The sequence below is a fragment of the Bos indicus genome, chromosome 8 (assembly GCF_029378745.1).
Source record: "Bos indicus isolate NIAB-ARS_2022 breed Sahiwal x Tharparkar chromosome 8, NIAB-ARS_B.indTharparkar_mat_pri_1.0, whole genome shotgun sequence".
In the NCBI taxonomy this organism is placed as follows: domain Eukaryota; kingdom Metazoa; phylum Chordata; class Mammalia; order Artiodactyla; family Bovidae; genus Bos; species Bos indicus.
The window spans coordinates 86,478,700-86,498,373 of record NC_091767.1 but is presented as its reverse complement, the minus strand read 5'-3'; the positions used below and the strand labels follow the sequence as shown (position 1 = coordinate 86,498,373).

At 37.8% G+C, this 19,674-nt stretch overlaps 1 protein-coding gene across 5 annotated transcripts in view; it reads right to left on the bottom strand.

Annotated features, from left to right (window-relative positions):
• Positions 1-19,674, bottom strand: part of AUH (AU RNA binding methylglutaconyl-CoA hydratase) — a 183,412-nt gene that overhangs the window by 143,947 nt on the left and 19,791 nt on the right. For 4 of the 5 annotated variants that reach the window (XM_070795173.1, XM_070795172.1, XM_070795171.1 and 1 more), the window contains exons 2-3: positions 17,896-17,963; positions 17,699-17,786 (exon numbers count right to left, since the gene is read on the bottom strand). The exons of the other annotated variant lie outside the window; for it this stretch is intronic. In XM_070795173.1, the coding sequence (XP_070651274.1) occupies positions 17,699-17,786; positions 17,896-17,963 (156 nt within the window). The remainder of the gene's footprint in view (positions 1-17,698; positions 17,787-17,895; positions 17,964-19,674) is intronic. 5 annotated transcript variants of the gene reach the window in all.

Sequence of the window (19,674 nt, the reverse complement as noted above, 5' to 3'; positions counted from 1 at the left end):
CAGGATTGTAAAAGGTCAATCCTTATGCCAATTCCCAAGAATGGTAGTACTAAAGAATGTGCTAACCATCAGACAATTGCACTCATCTCCCATGCTAGTAAGGTCATACTTAAAATCTTTCATGCTGGGCTTTAGCATTATGCAAACCAAGAAGTTGTAGATATCCGCTGGGTTTAGAAAAGGAAGAGGAACCAGAGAGTAAATTGCCAACATTCGCTGGATCACAGAGAAAGTTTGAGAATTCCAGAGAGACATCTACCTCTGTTTCATCAATTAGGCCAAAGCCTTTGACTGTATGGATCATAATCAACTGTGGAAAGCTTTTAAAGAGATGGGAATAACAAAGCATCTTACCTGCCTCCTGAGAAACATGTATGTGGGTCAAGAAGCAACAGTGAGAACCCTGTATGAAACAATTAATTGGTTCAGGATTAAGAAAGGAGTACGACAGGGCTGTCAACCTCTTTGTTTAATCTATACGCTGAGCACATCATGAGAAATGCCAGGCTGAATGAGTTACAAGCTGGAATCAAGATAGGCGGCAGAAACATCAACAACTTCAGATGAGCAGATGATACCACTCTAATGGCAGAAAGTGAGGAGGAACTATAAGAGCCTCTTGATGAAGGTAAAGGAGGAGAGTGAAAGAGCCGACTTAAAACTAAACATTAAAAAAACTACAATCATGGTATCCAGCCCCATTCAGTTCAGTTCAGTTCAGTTCAGTCCAGTCTCTCAGTCGTGTCTAACTCTTTGCGACCCCATGAATCACAGCACGCCAAGCCTCCCTGTCCATCACCATCTCCCGGAGTTCACTCAAACTCACATCCATCGAGTCGGTGATGCCATCCAGCCATCTCATCCTCTGTCGTTCCCTTTTCCTCCTGCCCCCAATCCCTCCCAGCATCAGAGTCTTTTCCAATGAGTCAACTCTTCGCATGAGGTGGCCAAAGTACTGGAGTTTCAGCTTTAGCATCATTCCTTCCAAAGAACACCCAGGGCTGATCTCCTTTAGAATGGAATGGTTGGATCTCCTTGCAATCCAAGGGACTCTCAAGACTCTTCTCCAACACCACAGTTCAAAAGCATCAGTTCTTCGGCACTCAGCTTTCTTCACAGTCCAACTCTCACATCCATACATGACCACTGGAAAAACCATAGCCTTGACTAAAAAGACCTTTGTTGGCAAAGTAATGTCTCTGCTTTTCAATATGCTACCTAGGCCCCATTACTTCATGGCAAATAGAGGGAGAAAAGGTGGAAGTAGTGTCAGATTTCCTCTTTGGGGGCTCTAAAATTGCTGCAGATGGTGACTGCAGCCATGAAATCAGAAGATGTTTGTTTCTTGGCAGGAAAGTTATGACAAACCTAGACAGTGTGTTGAAAAACAGAGACAACAGTCTTCCAACAAAGGTCCATATAGTCAAGGCAATGATCTTGCCAGTGGTCACATAGGGTTCTGAGAGCTGGACCATAAAGAAGGCACAGCACCAAACAATTGATGCCTTTGAACTGTGGTGCTGGAGACGATTCCTGAGAGTCGCTTGGATGGTAAGGAGATCAAATCAATCTTAAGGGAAATCAACCCTGAATACTCATAGGAAGGACTGATGCTGAAGCTGAACTCCAGTATTCTGGTCATCTGATGTGAACAACTGACTCACTGGAAAAGTTCCTGATGCTGGGAAAGACTGAGGGCAGAAGGAGAAGAGGGTGTCAGAGAATCAGATGGCTGGATGGCATCACTGATGCAATGGACATGAACTTGGGGAAACTTCGGAAGATGGTTAAGGACAGAGGCCTGGTGTGCAGTCCATGGGGCTGCAAAGAGTCCGACACAACTGGGAGACTGAATAACAACAAAAGGAATATTACAAGCAACTTCATGCCAAAAAAATGGAAACTTAGATAAAACAGATAATTTCCTTAAAAGACACAATGTATCAAAACTTAAAAAGAAATGGATGACTTGAATAGTCTTATATCTACTAAAGAAACTAAATTAATAGTTAAAAATCTTCCCACAAAGAAAACTCTTAGACCAGATGGATTTGCTGGTGCATTTTACTGAACAACAAAGAAATAATCCTGATAATACACAAGTTCTTCCTATAAAACAGAAGAAACAGATTGGAATATCCCCCAATTCATTTTATGAGACCAGCAACACGTTCCCATCAAAACAGACTGGAAAAAAAAAAAGAAGAAAAAAAAAAAAAACAGACTGGAATATTACAAGAAAAGAAAGCTACAAAGTAGTTTCCCTTATGAACAAAGCTGCAAAATTCATCAACAAAATTCTGGCAAATCAAATCCAGCAATATGGAAAAACATTAATACATCATGATCAAGAAGGATGTGTTCCAGGAATACACGGCTGTTTCGTATTTGAAAATCAATGAATTCACCATATTAAAAGAAAGAAAAACCATATAATCATCAAAATAGATGTAAAAACAAAAAAAGATTTGATAAAATTCAACAATTCGTGACTTGAAAAACAATAAAACAAAAGAAAAAAAACAGCAATAAAACCTTCCCCCTAACATTCTCACCACTTGTACTCAACACTGTAAAGAAGGTCCTAACCGATGTAATAAGAATCAAACAAAAGGTCAACATAATGGAAAGGAAGAAGTAAAACTTTCTTTTTATTTACAGATGATTTGAATATCTAGAGATAATCCCAAAGAATCTACAAAAAGAGATTCCTAGAACCAAAAAGTGAGTTTAATATGGCTACAAGATACAAAGTCAATATATAAAAATCAATGTATTTCCATACACTAGCAATAAAAATTAAGAGTCTAAATTATGAAAGGTCACTTCACAGTATCATCAAAAATATGCAATATTTAGGAATAAATTTAACCAAGCAATTTCAAGACACAGAAATTGAGACAGTGAAAAGCACAGAGAGTCTGGGTATAGCTCACACTCATATGATCAACTGATTTTTTTTAGAAAGGTACTAAGATAATTCAGTGGACAAAGAGTTAGTCTTCAATAAATGGTGCTGAACTGGACTTACATAAAAACCCTAGCGTATAATAAAGACATATTCAGTCTTTGTCATGGGATCCTAGTACAGAGCTCTTAAAACCCTTGGAATTTCCTGAATGATAGAAGTATTTTCTATCTATTTTTATTCATACTGAGCCCCTCTCAACCATACCAGAGCTCATGTTAATGAGATAACTATTGGAGAGCCCCTTAAAAGTTTTAGGATGGAGGTTGGTCATGATTACAGGTTAGAACTTTTTATCCCTACCCATCAACCTCTGGAGAGGGTAGAGGAACCAGACATTGAGTTCAATCACTAATGGCCAATTATTTAATCAACTGTGGCTGTGTAGTGAAATCTCCATAAAACCCATTAACAGTTGGGTTTAAAAGCCTCCAGGTTGTTGAACACATGTTTGGGAGGGCATCATGCCCAAGAGGGCATGGAAGCCCCTTAACACCCTCCAGTCCAATCTTGCCCTATGCATTCTACTATTTTGGCTGTTCCTGAGTGGCAGCCTTTATAATAAGCCAGTGAAGTTGCTCAGTTATGTCCGACTCTTTGCAACCCCATGGACTGTAGCCTACCAGGCTCCTCCATCCATGGGATTTTCCAGGCAAGAATACTGGAGTGGGTTGTCATTTCCTTCTCCAGGAGATCAACCCAGGATTAAACCCAGGTCTCCCACATTGTAGGCAGACGCTTTACCATCTGAGCCACCACCAGCAGTAATAAGTAAAGCAATTTCTTGAGTTTTTTGAGTCAGTCTAGCAAATCCTATTCCTGACATGATATGGGGGTGGGGAGGGGAGGACTTGTACACCAATTCACTACATCTCTGACACCAACTGGATGTCAAACAATTCAACTCAATTCTAATGCTAACTCCGTAAATCAGCACAGACCATACTGTTAAAGGTTCAGTCCCATAAAACTGCTTTCACTTGACACGCCAGTCATAAGTACTGGAGATGAACCATACTTCCGACCAATCACCTATAAATTCAAGAGTTCCCCACAAATTCCTCATCAGATTCAAAAATTCATCAGAAAAACTCACAGAACTTAAGAAGTCACTTTGCTTACATTTGCTGTTGTTTAGATGCTAAATCATACCCAACTCTTTTGCAACCCCATGATCTATAATCCTCCAGGCTCCTCTGTCCACGGGATTTCCCAGGCAAGAATACTAGAGTGAGCTGCCATTTCTTTCTCCAACGGATCTTCCCATCTCCTGCATTGGCAGGCAGATTCTTACCAGTTTATTATTAAAATACAACCCAGGAACAGCCAAATGGAAGAGATATACAGACAAGGTACAGGGGAGCAGGGACACAAAGGTTTTGCCCTCCAACATTTCCATGAGTTCACCAACCTGGAAATTCTCCCAAACCTCACTGTTTATAGGTTTTTATGGAGTTTTCACTACATGAACAATTGATTAAATCTCTGGCCAGTGGTGACAGAACTCAATTTCTGGCCCCTCTACCTTCTTGAAGTTGGAGAACTGAGGCTGAGAGTTCTAATCCTCTAATCACATAGAGAAGATACTCTTAATATAATGCGAAGGAAATCTCCAGGATTTTAGGAGCTTTGTGCCAGGAACTCAGGGCAGAAATCAAGGACATATTTTATTTTGATCACATTACCTAAATTCACACCTTGCAACAAAAATAAAGAATGTGTCATAGACTTAAACACAAAACATAGTAACTAAAAACTTTCTGGAAGAAAACACAGCATGAGAAACTCTCTGTGACTCTGAAGTAGGACAAAATTTCTTAGTTCACAAAACTGAAAAAGAGAAAACAAATTGAGTAACTGGACATCAAATGAAAAATTTGTGTTCTTCCAAAAAACTGTTAAAAAAAAGAGAAGCCAAAGAGTAGGAAAAAATACTTTAAAAACATGTATCAGCAAAAGGTCTTATATCAACAATATATTAAAAACTCTATAATCAATACAGTTTTTGTTAAAACATGGCCAAAAGACCTAAATACACTTCTCCAAAAAGACACATAAAGGTGACAAAAAAGCAAGAGAAGAGGTACTCAAAATCATTATTCACTAGAGGAATGATATCAAAAACCACAATTACACACAAGTGCACACCAATTAGTAGGTCTAAAATTCAAGACTGACAATATCAAGTGTTGGCAAGGATGCAGAAGACCTGGAAGGCTCATACATTGCTGTCAGGAATGCAAAATGGCTAGAGAACAGTAGCAATTTCTTATAAAACAAAATATATAGTTATTATAAACCCAATAATTCCACTCCTTAGTACTTATAAAAGAGAAATGAAAACATGTTCACAAAATGATTCATATGTGACTGTTCATGGAAGTGGTATTTATAAAAGCCAAAATACTGGAAAAACCCAAACGACCATTAACTGCTAAACAGATAAACAATTCGCAGTATATCTGTGCAATGGACTACTCAACATATAAAATGAATACTCAGCAATATAATGAAATCATACTCAAAAGTACAATGAAACTGCTGAAACATACATCATGGGTGAGCCTCAAGCATTGTGCTAAGTAAAGGAAGCCACACACAAAAAAGGCCACCTACAGAAAGATTCCATCTGTAAGACATTCTAGAAGAGGAAAAACTATAGTAAGCGTAACAAGTTCAGTGTTCTAAGGGGGTGAGAGTAGGAGAAAGGACTGACTACAAATGTACATAAGAATGATTTTTAACAGTACCACCCACCAGGAAGCTGGCAGCAGCCCGAGGACAATCTGACCCTGAAGCCAGCTGCAGAGAACCCAGCCCTAACCACGAGTGACCTGCAGCCTCTACATGAGGCAAAGCCTGGCTGTCAACCTGGCCAGAGGCCAGCACCACTTACCAGCATGGCAGTTAGCCCTACCACAACCGAAGGGTTCACTCAGCCCACTTAGGGAGCATCCCTAGAGCATATAGCTTTGGTAACCAGAGAAATGTGTGCTGATGGACCCCACAGGACACTGCCTACATGAGATCCCACAGGACACTGCCTACATGAGGCTATTTATCCAAAATTGGGAAATGTAACCAATCTACCTAAGTGCTTAGTCACTCAGTCGTGTCCGACTCTGCAGCCCTATGGACTGTAGCCTGACACCTGCCATCAACCTAATACATAGAAATAGAAATAGAGAACTGGAAAAAATGAGGCAACAAGGGAATATGTTTCAAAGAAACAAAACGCCAAAAAAATTAAGTGAAGAGGTAAGCAAACTCTCTAATAAAGAGTTCAAGATAAAGATGACAGTTCAGGACTTCTTTCAAGGTTCAGTGAATAAGAATCTGCCTGGCAATGCAAGGGGCATGGGTTTGATCTCTGGTCCAGGAAGATTCCACACACCACAGAGCAACGAAGCCCATGTAACATGACTATTGAGCCTGCACTCTAGAGCCCACAAGCTATTAACTACTGAGCCTGCACACCACAACTACTGAGTCCATGCTCTAGAGCCTGTGAACTTCAACTATTAAACCTGCATGGCCAGAGCCCGTGCCCTGCAACAGGAGAAGCCACTGTGATAAGAAGCCCAAGCACCACAAGAAAGCGTAGCCTCTGCTCGCCATAACTAGAGAAAAACCTGCATGGACCAATAAAGACCCAGTGTAGCTAAAAATAAAAAATGAAAAAAATGTTTTTAAAAAGATGTTCGATGAACTGAGGAGAGTACATGTAAAGCACTTTATTGTCATTGTTTGCAGATGACATGATACTCTATATAGAAAGTCCTAAAGACACCATCAACAAACTATTAGAACTCATCACTCAACTTAGTAAAGTTGCAAGGTACAAAATTAGTATACTAAAATCTGTTTCCTTTCTATAAACCAGCAACAAACTAACAGAAACAGAAGTTAAGGAAATAATCCCATGTATAACTGCAGCAAAAATATCTATAAATAAATTTACCAAGGAGGTAAAAGATCTATACTCAGAAAATTACAAGAAACTGAAGACACCACCAACAAATGGAAAGATACACTGCACTCATGGGTTTGAAGAATATTGTTAAAATGATCATACTACTCAAGGCAATCTCTAGACTCAGTGCAATCCCTATTAAAATACCCACAGCATTTGAACCAGAACAAGTAATTCTAAAACTCGTATGGAAACACAAAAGACCCCAAATAGCCAAAACAACCTTGAGAAAGAATAGAGTTGGAGGTATTACACACTCTGATTTCAAACTATATTACAAAGTTACAGTAATCAAAACAATGTTACCTGCCCAAAAAACAAAAATATTAATAGATTAATGGAACAAAACAGAGAGTACAGAAATAAACCCATACTTTTATCAGCAATTAATCTACAACAAAGAAGAAAAGAATATACAACAGGGCGATACATGGTGTTAAGAAAACTAGACAGCAAATGCCAAGGAATCAAACTGGGTTATATTCTCACACCATATACAAAAATAAACTCAAAATGAATTAAAGACTAAATATAAGACCTGAAACCAAATAACTAGAAGAAAACTTAAACTTCAGGCAGTATGATCTTCGATACTGGTCTTAGCAATATTTTTTTGGATATGTTTCCTCAAGTAACAGAAACAAAAGTGAATATAAACAAATGATACTATATCAAACTAACAAGCTTTTGCACATTGAAGGAAACTACCAACAAAACAAATGGGAAAACACATTTGCAAATTATATTATCTGATAAGGTATTAATATCCAAAATAAAATACTCATACAACTCAGCATCAAAAACAAATATTCTGATTAAAAAATGGGCAGAGGACCTGAATAGACATTTTTCCAAAGAAGATATACAGATGGCACACAGGTGAAATCACTAATCATTATGAAATATAAATAAAAATCACAATGAAATATTACCTTCTATCTGTCAGAATGGCTATTAAAAAAAAAAAAAAACAAATAACAAGTGTTGATGAGAATGTGGAGAAAAGAGAACCCTGTGCACTGTTGGTGGGAATACAAATTCATACAACCACTATGAAAAACAGTATGGGCGTTCCTCAAAAACAAAAAACAGAATGATCAAATGACCCAGAAATTTCCCTCCTTGGGATCTTTCCAAAGAAAAGAGTGTAGAAATCGTCATTCATATTTTTAAATACATAGACTTGTATATTTTTTCTTTCCAAAAAAAAAGAAAACTAAAACACTAATTCAAAAAGGTATATGCATCTATATGTTCAATGCAGCATTATTTACAATCGCAACATAAGGAAGCAACCTAAGTGTCCATGATAAAGAAAACGTGGTACAGATACATATGTGGTCAGCAGAATATTACTCAGCCATAAAGAAGAAAAAACTCTTGCCATTTGCAAGAATGTGGATGGACACAGAGGGCATTATGCCAAGTGAAATAAGTTAGACGAAGAAAGACAAATATTCTAAGATTTTACTTACATGTAGAATTTATAAAACAAAACAAATAAACAAACATAACCAAACAAAAATAAGAGTCACAGACAGAGAACAAACCAGTGGTTGCCAAAAGGGACAGGGCAGGAAGATGAATGAAATAGATGAGGGAGATTAAGAGGTATAAACTTCCAGTTACAAAAGATATGAGTCATAGGGATGAAATGTATAGCATGGAGAATTCAGTCAATAATATTTAATAACTGCATGGTGACAGATGGTAACCAGACTTATCATAGTGATCATTTTGTAATGTATGGAAAGAATGAATCGTAATGTTGTACACCTGGACTTAACACAGTAATACAAGTCAGTCACACTTCAATTAAAAATGAAAAAAGAAAGCTTTACGTTGTATATCACAACTGTCCTCATGGTTTCAACACCTGTCAAAACTGACATATGTCCTTAAAACAGGTGCATTTTATTGCAAATAATTCTATAACACAAGTTTTTTATTTCCAAAAAAGAACCCTACACAGAATTAATACAAATTTGTATCTTTTAACTTTACTTACCAAACTCTCTAAAGAACTAACATTTAAACTAACGAATATAACAACTTGAGATTCTAAACAATACTGAATATTTAACTTCATTAGTCAGAGGACTCCACATACCTAACTGTCATGACATCTACATCCACTTGAACAATATATCACTCAATAAAGCACGCTGACAGTTTTAGTGACAAGTTTTTAGTCAGAACATAATTTACTAGAACTCAAAAGCAGAAGCAAAAGTACCTTTACTTTAAAAAAAAACAAAACCATACTAGTATAATTCAGTGAATCACTCAATTTAGAGTTCTACATACAGGAATCAATTACCAAGAACTGTTTATAATCTATTTCAGGAATTTAAAGACAAAAAATTTCCTCAGATTCAGTAATTTCTCATAAAATTGTTATGATAAAAACAATACATATGTACTTTGCTACCTAGTGTTAGAACACCAAAAGAACAAGAAAATGAACAGATGAGTATGACTAAACATTTACATCCAATACAATAGCCTAATTAAAAGGTCTTTCTCATAATTTGATTAATGATAATGTTGAAACTTTGACTCAAACATTTTGAAACAGTAAAATTATTTCCGTTTTTTTGGTATGTGTATTTCTGGGCATGTAAGAAACAAGATAAAATTAGTCAGTACTTCACAATGAATTCTAACTATCAAAATGGTTATTTCTCAGTATTCTAAGAAAAATATATGCAAGTCATAAACCCAGAAGTAATGTTCAAATCCATAAGAAAGAAAACCTAAATCTGATTCCCAACCTAGAGCCATGCCATGGATATGGCATAGTATCTGAAAGCATGTGTAAAAAACACTTACAGTCATAATGGCTATGATATACATTTTTGTGCATCTAGATTTCATTGTGATTAATCAGAGAAAATTTATTTAACTATATTACTGTAACCAGAATGCCATTATGACATTACACATATTCTCCGTCACCATACGTGACTGTGTAAGTGCATGAAATTTTAAGAACTGAGAGACCTCATACACCAAAAGATTAAAATCAGTGATTTAGTAAAAACCCTGCCGTAGGAGTCAGAAGTAATTCCAGCAAAGCCACCACCTTTAAACAGGCACTTAGGCTCACAGGGGTTCCATTAAATGAAAGCATCTGAACTGTGACACACAGTTTTTACACTCTGATATTTTTCCTCTCAAATGTTGCAACAATCATTCAGAAACTCAATTAACATTACAATTTTAGTTACCAAATACGGAAAATACACTAAATACATTTGCTAAGTTTTTCAAAATTATTTTCTTTGTGTATATTCACTTAATACAACTTCTTAAAATACTTATTACAGAAAGCTAAACTACATCTGTAGACACAGTTTACATACGTGCAGTCATAATGGGAACATCATTTTATAGGTAGCTATCTCTTATAACATCCTTCTAACTATACAGTGGAAGTGAGAAATAGATTTAAGGGACTAGATCTGATAGACAGAGTGCCTGATGAACTATGGACGGAGGTTTGTGACCTTGTACAGGAGACAGGGATCAAGACCATCCCCAAGGCAAAGAAATGCAAAAAAGCAAAATGGCTGCCTGAGGAGGCCTTACAAATAGCTATGAAAAGAAAGGAAACAAAAAGCATATTTTTGAGATTAGTTGTTTGTCCGTTGCTTCATTTGCTATTATTTTCTCCCATTCTGAAGGCTGCCTTTTCATCTTGCTAATAGTTTCCTTTGTTGTGCAGAAGCTTTTAAGTTTAATTAGGTCCCATTTGTTTATTTTTGCTTTTATTTCCAATATTCTGGGAGGTGGGTCATAGAGGATCCTGCTGTGATGTATGTCGGAGAGTGTTTTGCCTATGTTCTCCTCTAGGAGTTTTATAGTTTCTGGTCTTACGTTTAGATCTTTAATCTATTTTGAGTTTATTTTTGTGTATGGTGTTAGAAAGTGGTCTAGTTTCATTCTTTTACAAGTGGTTGACCGGTATTCCCAGCACCACTTGTTAAAGAGATTGTCTTTAATCCATTGTATATTCTTGCCTCCTTTGTCAAAGATAAGGTGTCCATATGTGCGTGGATTTATCTCTGGGCTTTCTATTTTGTTCCATTGATCAATATTTCTGTCTTTGTGCCAGTACCATACTGTCTTGATAACTGTGGCTTTGTAATAGAGCCTGAAGTCAGGTAGGTCGATTCCTCCAGTTCCATTCTTCTTTCTCAAGATAGCTTTGGCTATTCGAGGTTTTTTGTATTTCCATACAAATTGTGAAATTATTTGTTCTAGCTCTGTGAAGAATACCGTTGGTAGCTTGATAGGGATTGCATTGAATCTATAAATTGCTTTGGGTAGTATACTCATTTTCACTAAATTGATTCTTCCAATCCATGAACATGGTATATTTCTCCATCTATTAGTGTCCTCTTTGATTTCTTTCACCAGTGTTTTATAGTTTTCTATATATAGGTCTTTAGTTTCTTTAGGTAGATATATTCCTAAGTAATCTCAAAAATATACAAGCAACTCCTACAGCTCAACTCCAGAAAAATAAATGACCCAATCAAAAAATGGGCCAAAGCACTAAATAGACATTTCTCCAAAGAAGACATACAGATGGCTAACAAACACATGAAAAGATGCTCAACATCACTCATTATCAGAGAAATGCAAATCAAAACCACTATAAGGTACCATTTCATGCCAGTCAGAATGGCTGTGATCCAAAAGTCTACAAGCAATAAATTCTGGAGAGGGTGTGGAGAAAAGGGAACCCTCTTACACTGTTGGTGGGAATGCAAACTAGTACAGCCACTATGGAGAACAGTGTGGAGATTCCTTAAGAAACTGGAAATAGAACTGCCTTATGATCCAGCAATCCCACTGCTGGGCATACACACTGAGGAAACCAGAAGGGAAAGAGACACGTGTACCCCAATGTTCATCACAGCACTGTTTATAATAGCCAGGACATGGAAGCAACCTAGATGCCCATCAGCAGATGAATGGATAAGAAAGCTGTGGTACATATACTCAATGGAGTACTACTCAGGCATTAAAAAGAATACATTTGAATCAGTTCTAATGAGATGGATGAAACTGGAGCCTATTATACAGAGTGAAGTAAGCCAGAAAGAAAAACACCAATACAGTATACTAACGCATATATATGGAATTGAGAAAGATGGTAACAATAACCCTGTGTATGAGACAGCAAAAGAGACACCGATGTATAGATCAGTCTTATAGACTCTGTGGGGGGGGGGGGGGGGGGGGGAGATTTGGGAGAATAGCATTGAAACATGTATGATATCATGTATGAAACGAGTCGCCAGTCCAGGTTCGATGCACGGTACTGGATGCTTGGGGCTGGTGCACTGGGACGACCCAGAGGGAGGGTAGGGGAGGGAGGAGGGAGGAGGGTTCAGGATGGGGAACGCGGTATACCTGTGGTGGATTCATTTTGATATTTGGCAAAACTAATACAATACTGTAAAGTTTAAAAATAAAATAAAATTTTAAAAAAATAAAATAAAATAAATTTAAACCAGGAAAAAAAAAAAAAAGCACAGGAGAAAAGGAAAGATATACCCATTTGAATGCAGAGTTCCAAAGAATAGCAAGGAGAGATAAAAAAGCCTTCCTCAGCGATCAATGCAAAGAAATAGAGGAAAACAACAGAATGGGAAAGACCAAAGATCTCTTCAAGAAAATTAGAGATACCAAGGGAACATTTCATGAAAAGATGGGCTCGATAAAGGACAGAAATGGTAGGGACCTAACAGAAGCAGAAGATATTAAGAAGAGATGGCAAGAATACACAGAAGAACTGTACAAAAAAGATCTTCACAACCCATATAATCACGATGGTGTGATCATTCACCTAGAGCCAGACATCCTGGAATGTGAAGTCAAGTGGGCCTTAGGAAGCATCACTAGGAACAAAGCTAGTGAAGGTGATGGAATTCCAGTTGAGCTATTTCAAATTCTGAAAGATGATACTGTGAAAGTGCTGCACTCAATATGCTACAAATTTGGAAAACTCAGCAGTGGCCACAGGACTGGAAAAGGTGAGTTTTCATTCCAATCCCAAAGAAAGGCAATGCCAAAGAATGCTCAAACTACCACACAATTGCACTCATCTCACACGCTTGTAAAGTAATGCTCAAAATTCTCCAAGCCAGGCTTCAGCACTACCTGAACCATGGACTTCCAGATGTTCAAGCTGGTTTTAGAAAAGGCAGAGGAACCAGAGATCAAATTGCCAATATCCAATGGATCATAGAAAAAGCAAGAGAGTTCCAGAAAAATATCTATTTCTGCTTTATTGACTGTGCCAAAGCCTTTGACTGTGTGGATCACAATAAACTGTGGAAAATTCTGAAAGAGATGGGAATACCAGACGACCTGACCTGCCTCTTGAGAAACCTGTATGCAGGTCAGGAAGCCATAGTCAGAACTGGACATGGAACAACAGACTGGTTCCAAATAGTAAAAGAAGTATGTCGAAACTGTATATTGTCACCCTGCTTATTTAACTTATATGCAGAGTACATCATGAGAAACGCTGGGCTGGAAGAAGCACAAGCTGGAATCAAGATTGCCAGGAGAAATATCAATAGCCTCAGATATGCAGATGACACCACCGTTATGGCAGAAAGTGAAGAGGTACTAAGGAGCCTCTTGATGAAAGTGAAAGAGGAGAGTGAAAAAGTTGATTTAAAGCTCAACATTCAGAAAACGAAGATCATGGCATCTGGTCCCATCACTTCATGGCAAATAGATGGGGAAACAGTAGAAACAGTGGCTGACTTTAATTTTGGGGCTCCAAAATCACTGCAGATTATGACAGCAGCCATGAAATTAAAAGACGCTTACTCCTTGGAAGGAAAGTTATGACCAACCTAGACAGTATATTAGAAAGCAGAGATATTACTTTGTCAACAAAGGTCCGTCTAGTCAAGGCAATGGTTTTTCCAGTGTTCATGTATGGATGTGAGAGTTGGACTATAAAGAAAGCTGAGCACTGAAGAACTGATGCTTTTGAACTGTGGTGTTGGTGAAGACTCTTGAGAATCCCTTGGACTGCAAGGAGATCCAACCAGTCCATCCTACAGGAGATCAGTCCTGGGTGTTCATTGGAAGGACTAATGTTGAAGCTGAAACTCTAATACTTTGGCCACCTGATGTAAAGAGCTGACTCACTGGAAAAGACCCTGATGCTGGCAAAGATTCAGGGCAGGAAGAGAAGGGGATGACAGACAATGAGATGGTTGGATGTCATCACCGACTCAATGGACATGGGTTTGGGTGAACTCCAGGAGTTGGTGATGGACAGGGAGGCCTGGCGTTTTGCGGTTCATGGGGTCACAAAGAATCGGACACAACTGAGCGACTGAATTGACTGAACTGATCTCTTATAACATGTATTTTTCACACTATAACATAGTCTTCATACTATCATTCTAAATAGTTCCTTAACATTCTACTGAGTGCATGTGTATGTCTGTATATTTGTATAGATCTGTATAATGAAAAACTAGAAGGATAAAAAAGAAAATTAAAATTGCTATTTTTATTAGGAAAACAATGGAATAAGGACATGGGTAAGAATGGGACTTCTCTTTGTATACTTTTTCATATATTTTGTACACACTTCATATGTTTGACATGCTACTTATTATTACCTTTAAAAATGTTAAGGTAAGTAGAATACAATTTTTGCTTCTAAATAACAGATTTAAATGAAAAGTCAGAAATCAATCACTGCAACCTCCAGTGCATGTAGGGATCATTTTTTTTTTTATATCTAAATTTTTTTATTTTATATTGGGGTATAGCCAATTAGCAAAGTTGTGGTACTTTCAGGTGAACAATGAAGGGACTCAGTCATACATATATATGTGTCCATTCTCCCCCAAACCACCGGAATCACTTTAATAATGCTTAATTACCTGTTCCTCTAGTATGTTAGAAAAAGGACACAGAAAAAAGAACCTAAGGCAGGAGCCAGAGATACTGTCAGTGAATAGGAGACTAGTCTGAGACAATTTCAGAGAAACTACTCACAACCCAATAACCCTTGAAAACAAAATCAGTGAATCACAGCACACTTTAAAGGCTAATTGGTGGTGGTGGTGGTCTAGTCACTAAGTCGTGTCTGACCCTTGTGACCCCATGGACTGTGGCCTGCCCCGATCCTCTGTCCATGGGATTCTCCAAGCAAGAATCCTGGAGTGGGTTGCCATTTACTTCTCCAAAAGGCTGATTAAATTAAGCAAGTACATGGTGAGTCTCTATTATATGCTGTGATGTGAGAATACATAAGAAGATTTTCAAGGAAGAAAAAGAGAAGTTACTATTCTCAAGAAATTTGAAGCAAGATCACTCCATAAGCTTTAAGTTTCTGGAAATGAACAAGATGCCACTAGAACACAGATGTACAGAGAAGAGAAACCTTTGTGGGGGCAGAAAGGGAAGAGGAAAAATGAGCAACTTTAGGGAATGGGAGCTAAGAGAATAACCAATAAATGAGTACACTATTTGTGAGGATTTTTCTTTTGAATATAACTGCTACTGCTAAGTCGCTTCAGTCGTGTCCGACTCTGTGTGACCCCACAGACGGCAGCCCACCAGGCTCCCCCGTCCCTGAGATTCTCTAGGCAAGAACATTGGAGTGGGTTGCCATTTTCTTCTCCAATGCATGAAAGTGAAAAGTGAAAGTGAAGTCGCTCAGTCGTGTCCGACTCTTCACAATCCCATGGACTGCAGCCTACCAGGCAACTCCATCTATGGGATTTTGCAGGCAAGAGTACTGGAGTGGGGTGCCATTGCTTTCTCCTACTTCAGAATAAAAGTTAACACTCTAATTATATGAAAAACTGTATTCTTCAACAAGAATAAATAAATGCTGCTGCTGCTGCTAAGTCGCTTCAGTCGTGTCCAACTCTGCGTGACCCCATAGACGGCAGCCCACCAGGCTCCCCCGTCCCTGGGATTCTCCAGGCAAGAACACTGGAGTGGGTTGCCATTTCCTTCTCCAATGCATGAAAGTGAAAAGTGAAAGTGAAGTCACTCAGTTGTGTCCGACTCCTAGTGACCCCATGGACCGCAGGCCACCAGGCTCCTCTGTCCATTGGATTTTCCAGGCAAGAGTACTGGAGTGGGGTGCCATTGCCTTCTCCAATGCATGAAAGTGAAAAGTGAAAGTGAAGGTGCTCAGTCATGTCCTACTCTTAGCGTTTTCATATTATGAAAACCATTTTAATAAATTTTAGTCCTTATAAAAACTATTAACAGCTACAATATATTGACTTCTGCTCTGTGTGTTATGTACACTGTCACATCAAGCCTCTGACAACACCAGGAGGATCACATTACTCAAGCTGGACATATGTATAAGCAGCAGAAACTTTACTGCAAATCGTCCTCACCTAGGCAGTTGAGCATGATAAACCTACTCTCTTTGATTACCAAACTGAAGCTAAAACTAATCCTTTTATAAATGGTACATTATAACAAAAACTATAATATAATTCATTTACACTGAATGTTCTTAAATACCATAAAATTTTATAGTATTTTAAGGTGGAAGCTACAGAGTCAGAAGTTTGAAAAATCTAAAAATGACAAACTAAAGAATATCGGCCTAAACCAAGACACTTCTTAAAACATTCTGTTTAAAAATACTCCCTCATGTTCCCAGCACTGCTCTGGGAGTACTCCAAATGCTCAAAAGTACTTGAATGAATAAAATACTATATTTTGTTCCCTCAAATCTTTGATAATCTCAAGTAGATTGTCCCATTTATATGTTTACTGGAAGAAATTTTTTTCACCCCTCAACTTCTATCTTCATTTACTTATTAATAAAATACATTAATACTGTATACTATCAGCATTTATCTTAATCATCTATATTTTTGACTAGTTGAAACAGATTCATTCAATCGCATGACTTAGACATACTTACAAATATGGAAAATGCAAGGCAACTTAATCTTTGGCTTTTGGTAATACAGCACAAATGGAAAAAAATAAAAAAACACTTCACTGCTGTAGACACCAATTTAAAAAAACAATTTGTGGACACATATTTGAGTGGGCACTACTACAGACACAAACCTCCGAAGCACATGTCTACATTTAACGTTTTGCAATGGCACCCCACTCCAGTACTCTTGCCTGGAAAATCCCACGGATGGAGGGGCCTGGTGGGCTGCAGTCCATGGGGTCGCTAGAAGTCGGACATGACTGAGTGACTTCACTGTATTTTTTAACTTTCATGCATTGGAGATGGAAATGGCAACCCACTCCAGTGTTCTTGCCTGGAGAATCCCAGGGACGAGGGAGCCTGGTGGGCTGCCATCTACGGGGTCGCACAGAGTCGGACACGACTGAAGCGACTTAGCAGCAGTAGCAGCAGCAATTACTACTAGTCAGTTGAAGTATTTTTTAAGTAACTTATAAACACAGAGCACACTGTTTTTGAGTAGGAGACACAATTTTTCCTTCCCAGCTCATCTTTCATAAAGATCATTCAAGTACCACAAACAAATATTTTAATTGCTCAAACTATTTTTTCAACTTCCAAAACAACTTCTCCCCATGTTGCAAAGATTTCTTTCTGAGAAAACATTTTTTTTTCTTGTAACAACAGTAGAAAAACAAAGAGGAATTGTTGGTAATGAAATTCAAACCACAGAACACTTTATAATGGAAAATACGCTACTGCTAGGGAAACATTAGACTAGTTTTAAAAATTTAATCTTTTTACATACCAGCACAGAATATCCCAGGGACTTCACTTCTGACTATTATGGTCCGTACTTTCTTATCAGATTTTAAAGCATCCACAGCTTTTGAAAGCTAAACAGAAACAGGAAAGATAAGAAGGAAAAGAGGAAAAATCATTTTCAGGTTGGTGTCAACACTGTACCATAATCTTAGAAGCAAATAGTTTATTCTTTACACTCACCATTTTTATAAGATTTTTACTTAATGAATTTTTGGCATAGGCTCTGTTTATTCCAAGCACCACAATTCCTAGTTAAGGGGGAAACAAAAAAGCATTTGAGTTAGTGAGGTATTCAGGGAACAGTTCAGTTCAGTTCAGTTGCTCAGTACTGTCTGACTCTTTGCAACCCCATGAACCACAGCACACCAGGCCTCCCTGTCCATCACCAACTCCAGGAGTTCACGCAAACTCATGTTCATTGAATCAGTGATACCATCCAACCATCTCATCATCTGTCATCCCCTTCTCCTCCTGCCCTCAATCTTTCCCAGCACCAGGGTCTTTTCAAATGAGTCAGCTCTTTACATCAGGTGGCCAAAATACTGGAGTTTCAGCTTCAGCATCAGTCTTTCCAATTCAGGGTACAGATTCCCATATATGCAAAGCTAGTTAACTTGGGACTTGGGAATCTACCACCTCTCTGAGGTTCACTTCAAGAGCTTTATCCTAATTTTCATGTTTACCGTCCTTTTCAAGCGTATTTTTGAAAAATTTGGTATACATATTTATAAAATCAATCTCATACTTAACATTCACCACTTTTGTCCAGCCTTTTAGAGAACTTTGTAACAGCATGTCCCCTTCAATTCCTCTCTCTTTACGCACCACCAAGGTAATATGCCACATTTTACAATTCTACACATTTTAAATTTTACATAGCTTAATCAGACTACAGAGTAGGAAGGCCACATTTAAAATATAGCTTTATTATCTTCAGTATACATAGAAGTACACAATAGCTAACAATTTCTTGTCACAGGCAAGCATTATGGGATCAGCTTTTTTTTGCTTGTGTGTGTGTGTGTGTGTATGTGTTTATTAGTCACTCAGTCATGTCCGACTCTGTGCAACTCTGTGAACAGTAGCCTACCAGGCTCCACTTTCCATGGAATTCTCCAGGCAAGAATGGGTTGCCATTCCTTTCTCCAGGGTATCTTGCTGACCCAGGGATCAAACCCCGGGGTCTCCTGCATTGCAGGCGGGCTCTTTACCATCTGAGCCACCAGGGATTAATACTTCAACTATTCTATTTGCCACACTACATAGTTTTCAATATTTCCATCCCAAGTTTCTCTCCTGACTCTGTCCCATGTACTTAACAAAGTCACTTACATTTAGAATTTTCGAGTACATGCTTTTTGTCCTAAAATTACAGGAATTTCAATAAATTGTTTTACATGGTATCCATCAAACAAGAAAACGAAATGTATGTTAAGTCTAATTACATTCACTGCATTTTCAAGTATTATTACTGGTAAAAGAACTTCTGCTTGACTTGGTGTCAATGAGAACTGAATCTTAGAATTTACTCTGTTACCACCCTGTTCCACATCCCAATAGAGGATTATTTTAAGTCAAAAACAAATAAGTAAAGTGCAGCTCATTTGTAAGACTACCACTTTTGCTCAGTATAAAATTTATCTTAGTATATTACCCCTTTTTCAATTCAGGCTATTTCCTCAGTCTCTTATCATAGACAATAAGTTTGGTCTATTTATCCCCTTATACCATCTGTTTTTTATTTGTCTCTATTTACTTTGTAGAATGGTTTCTAGTTTTCTTACTTCTCTTAAATTCTAACTTATTTATATTTTAATGATCACAGCAGAAAAATTATATACTGAAATGTTATTCTGCCATAAACTACTTCTTTTGCTTTCATTACTATATTTAAGAATAAGTTATGTTTGTCAGCTGCTTACATTATCTATATACTTCATTTCAGGTCAGTAAGGGGAC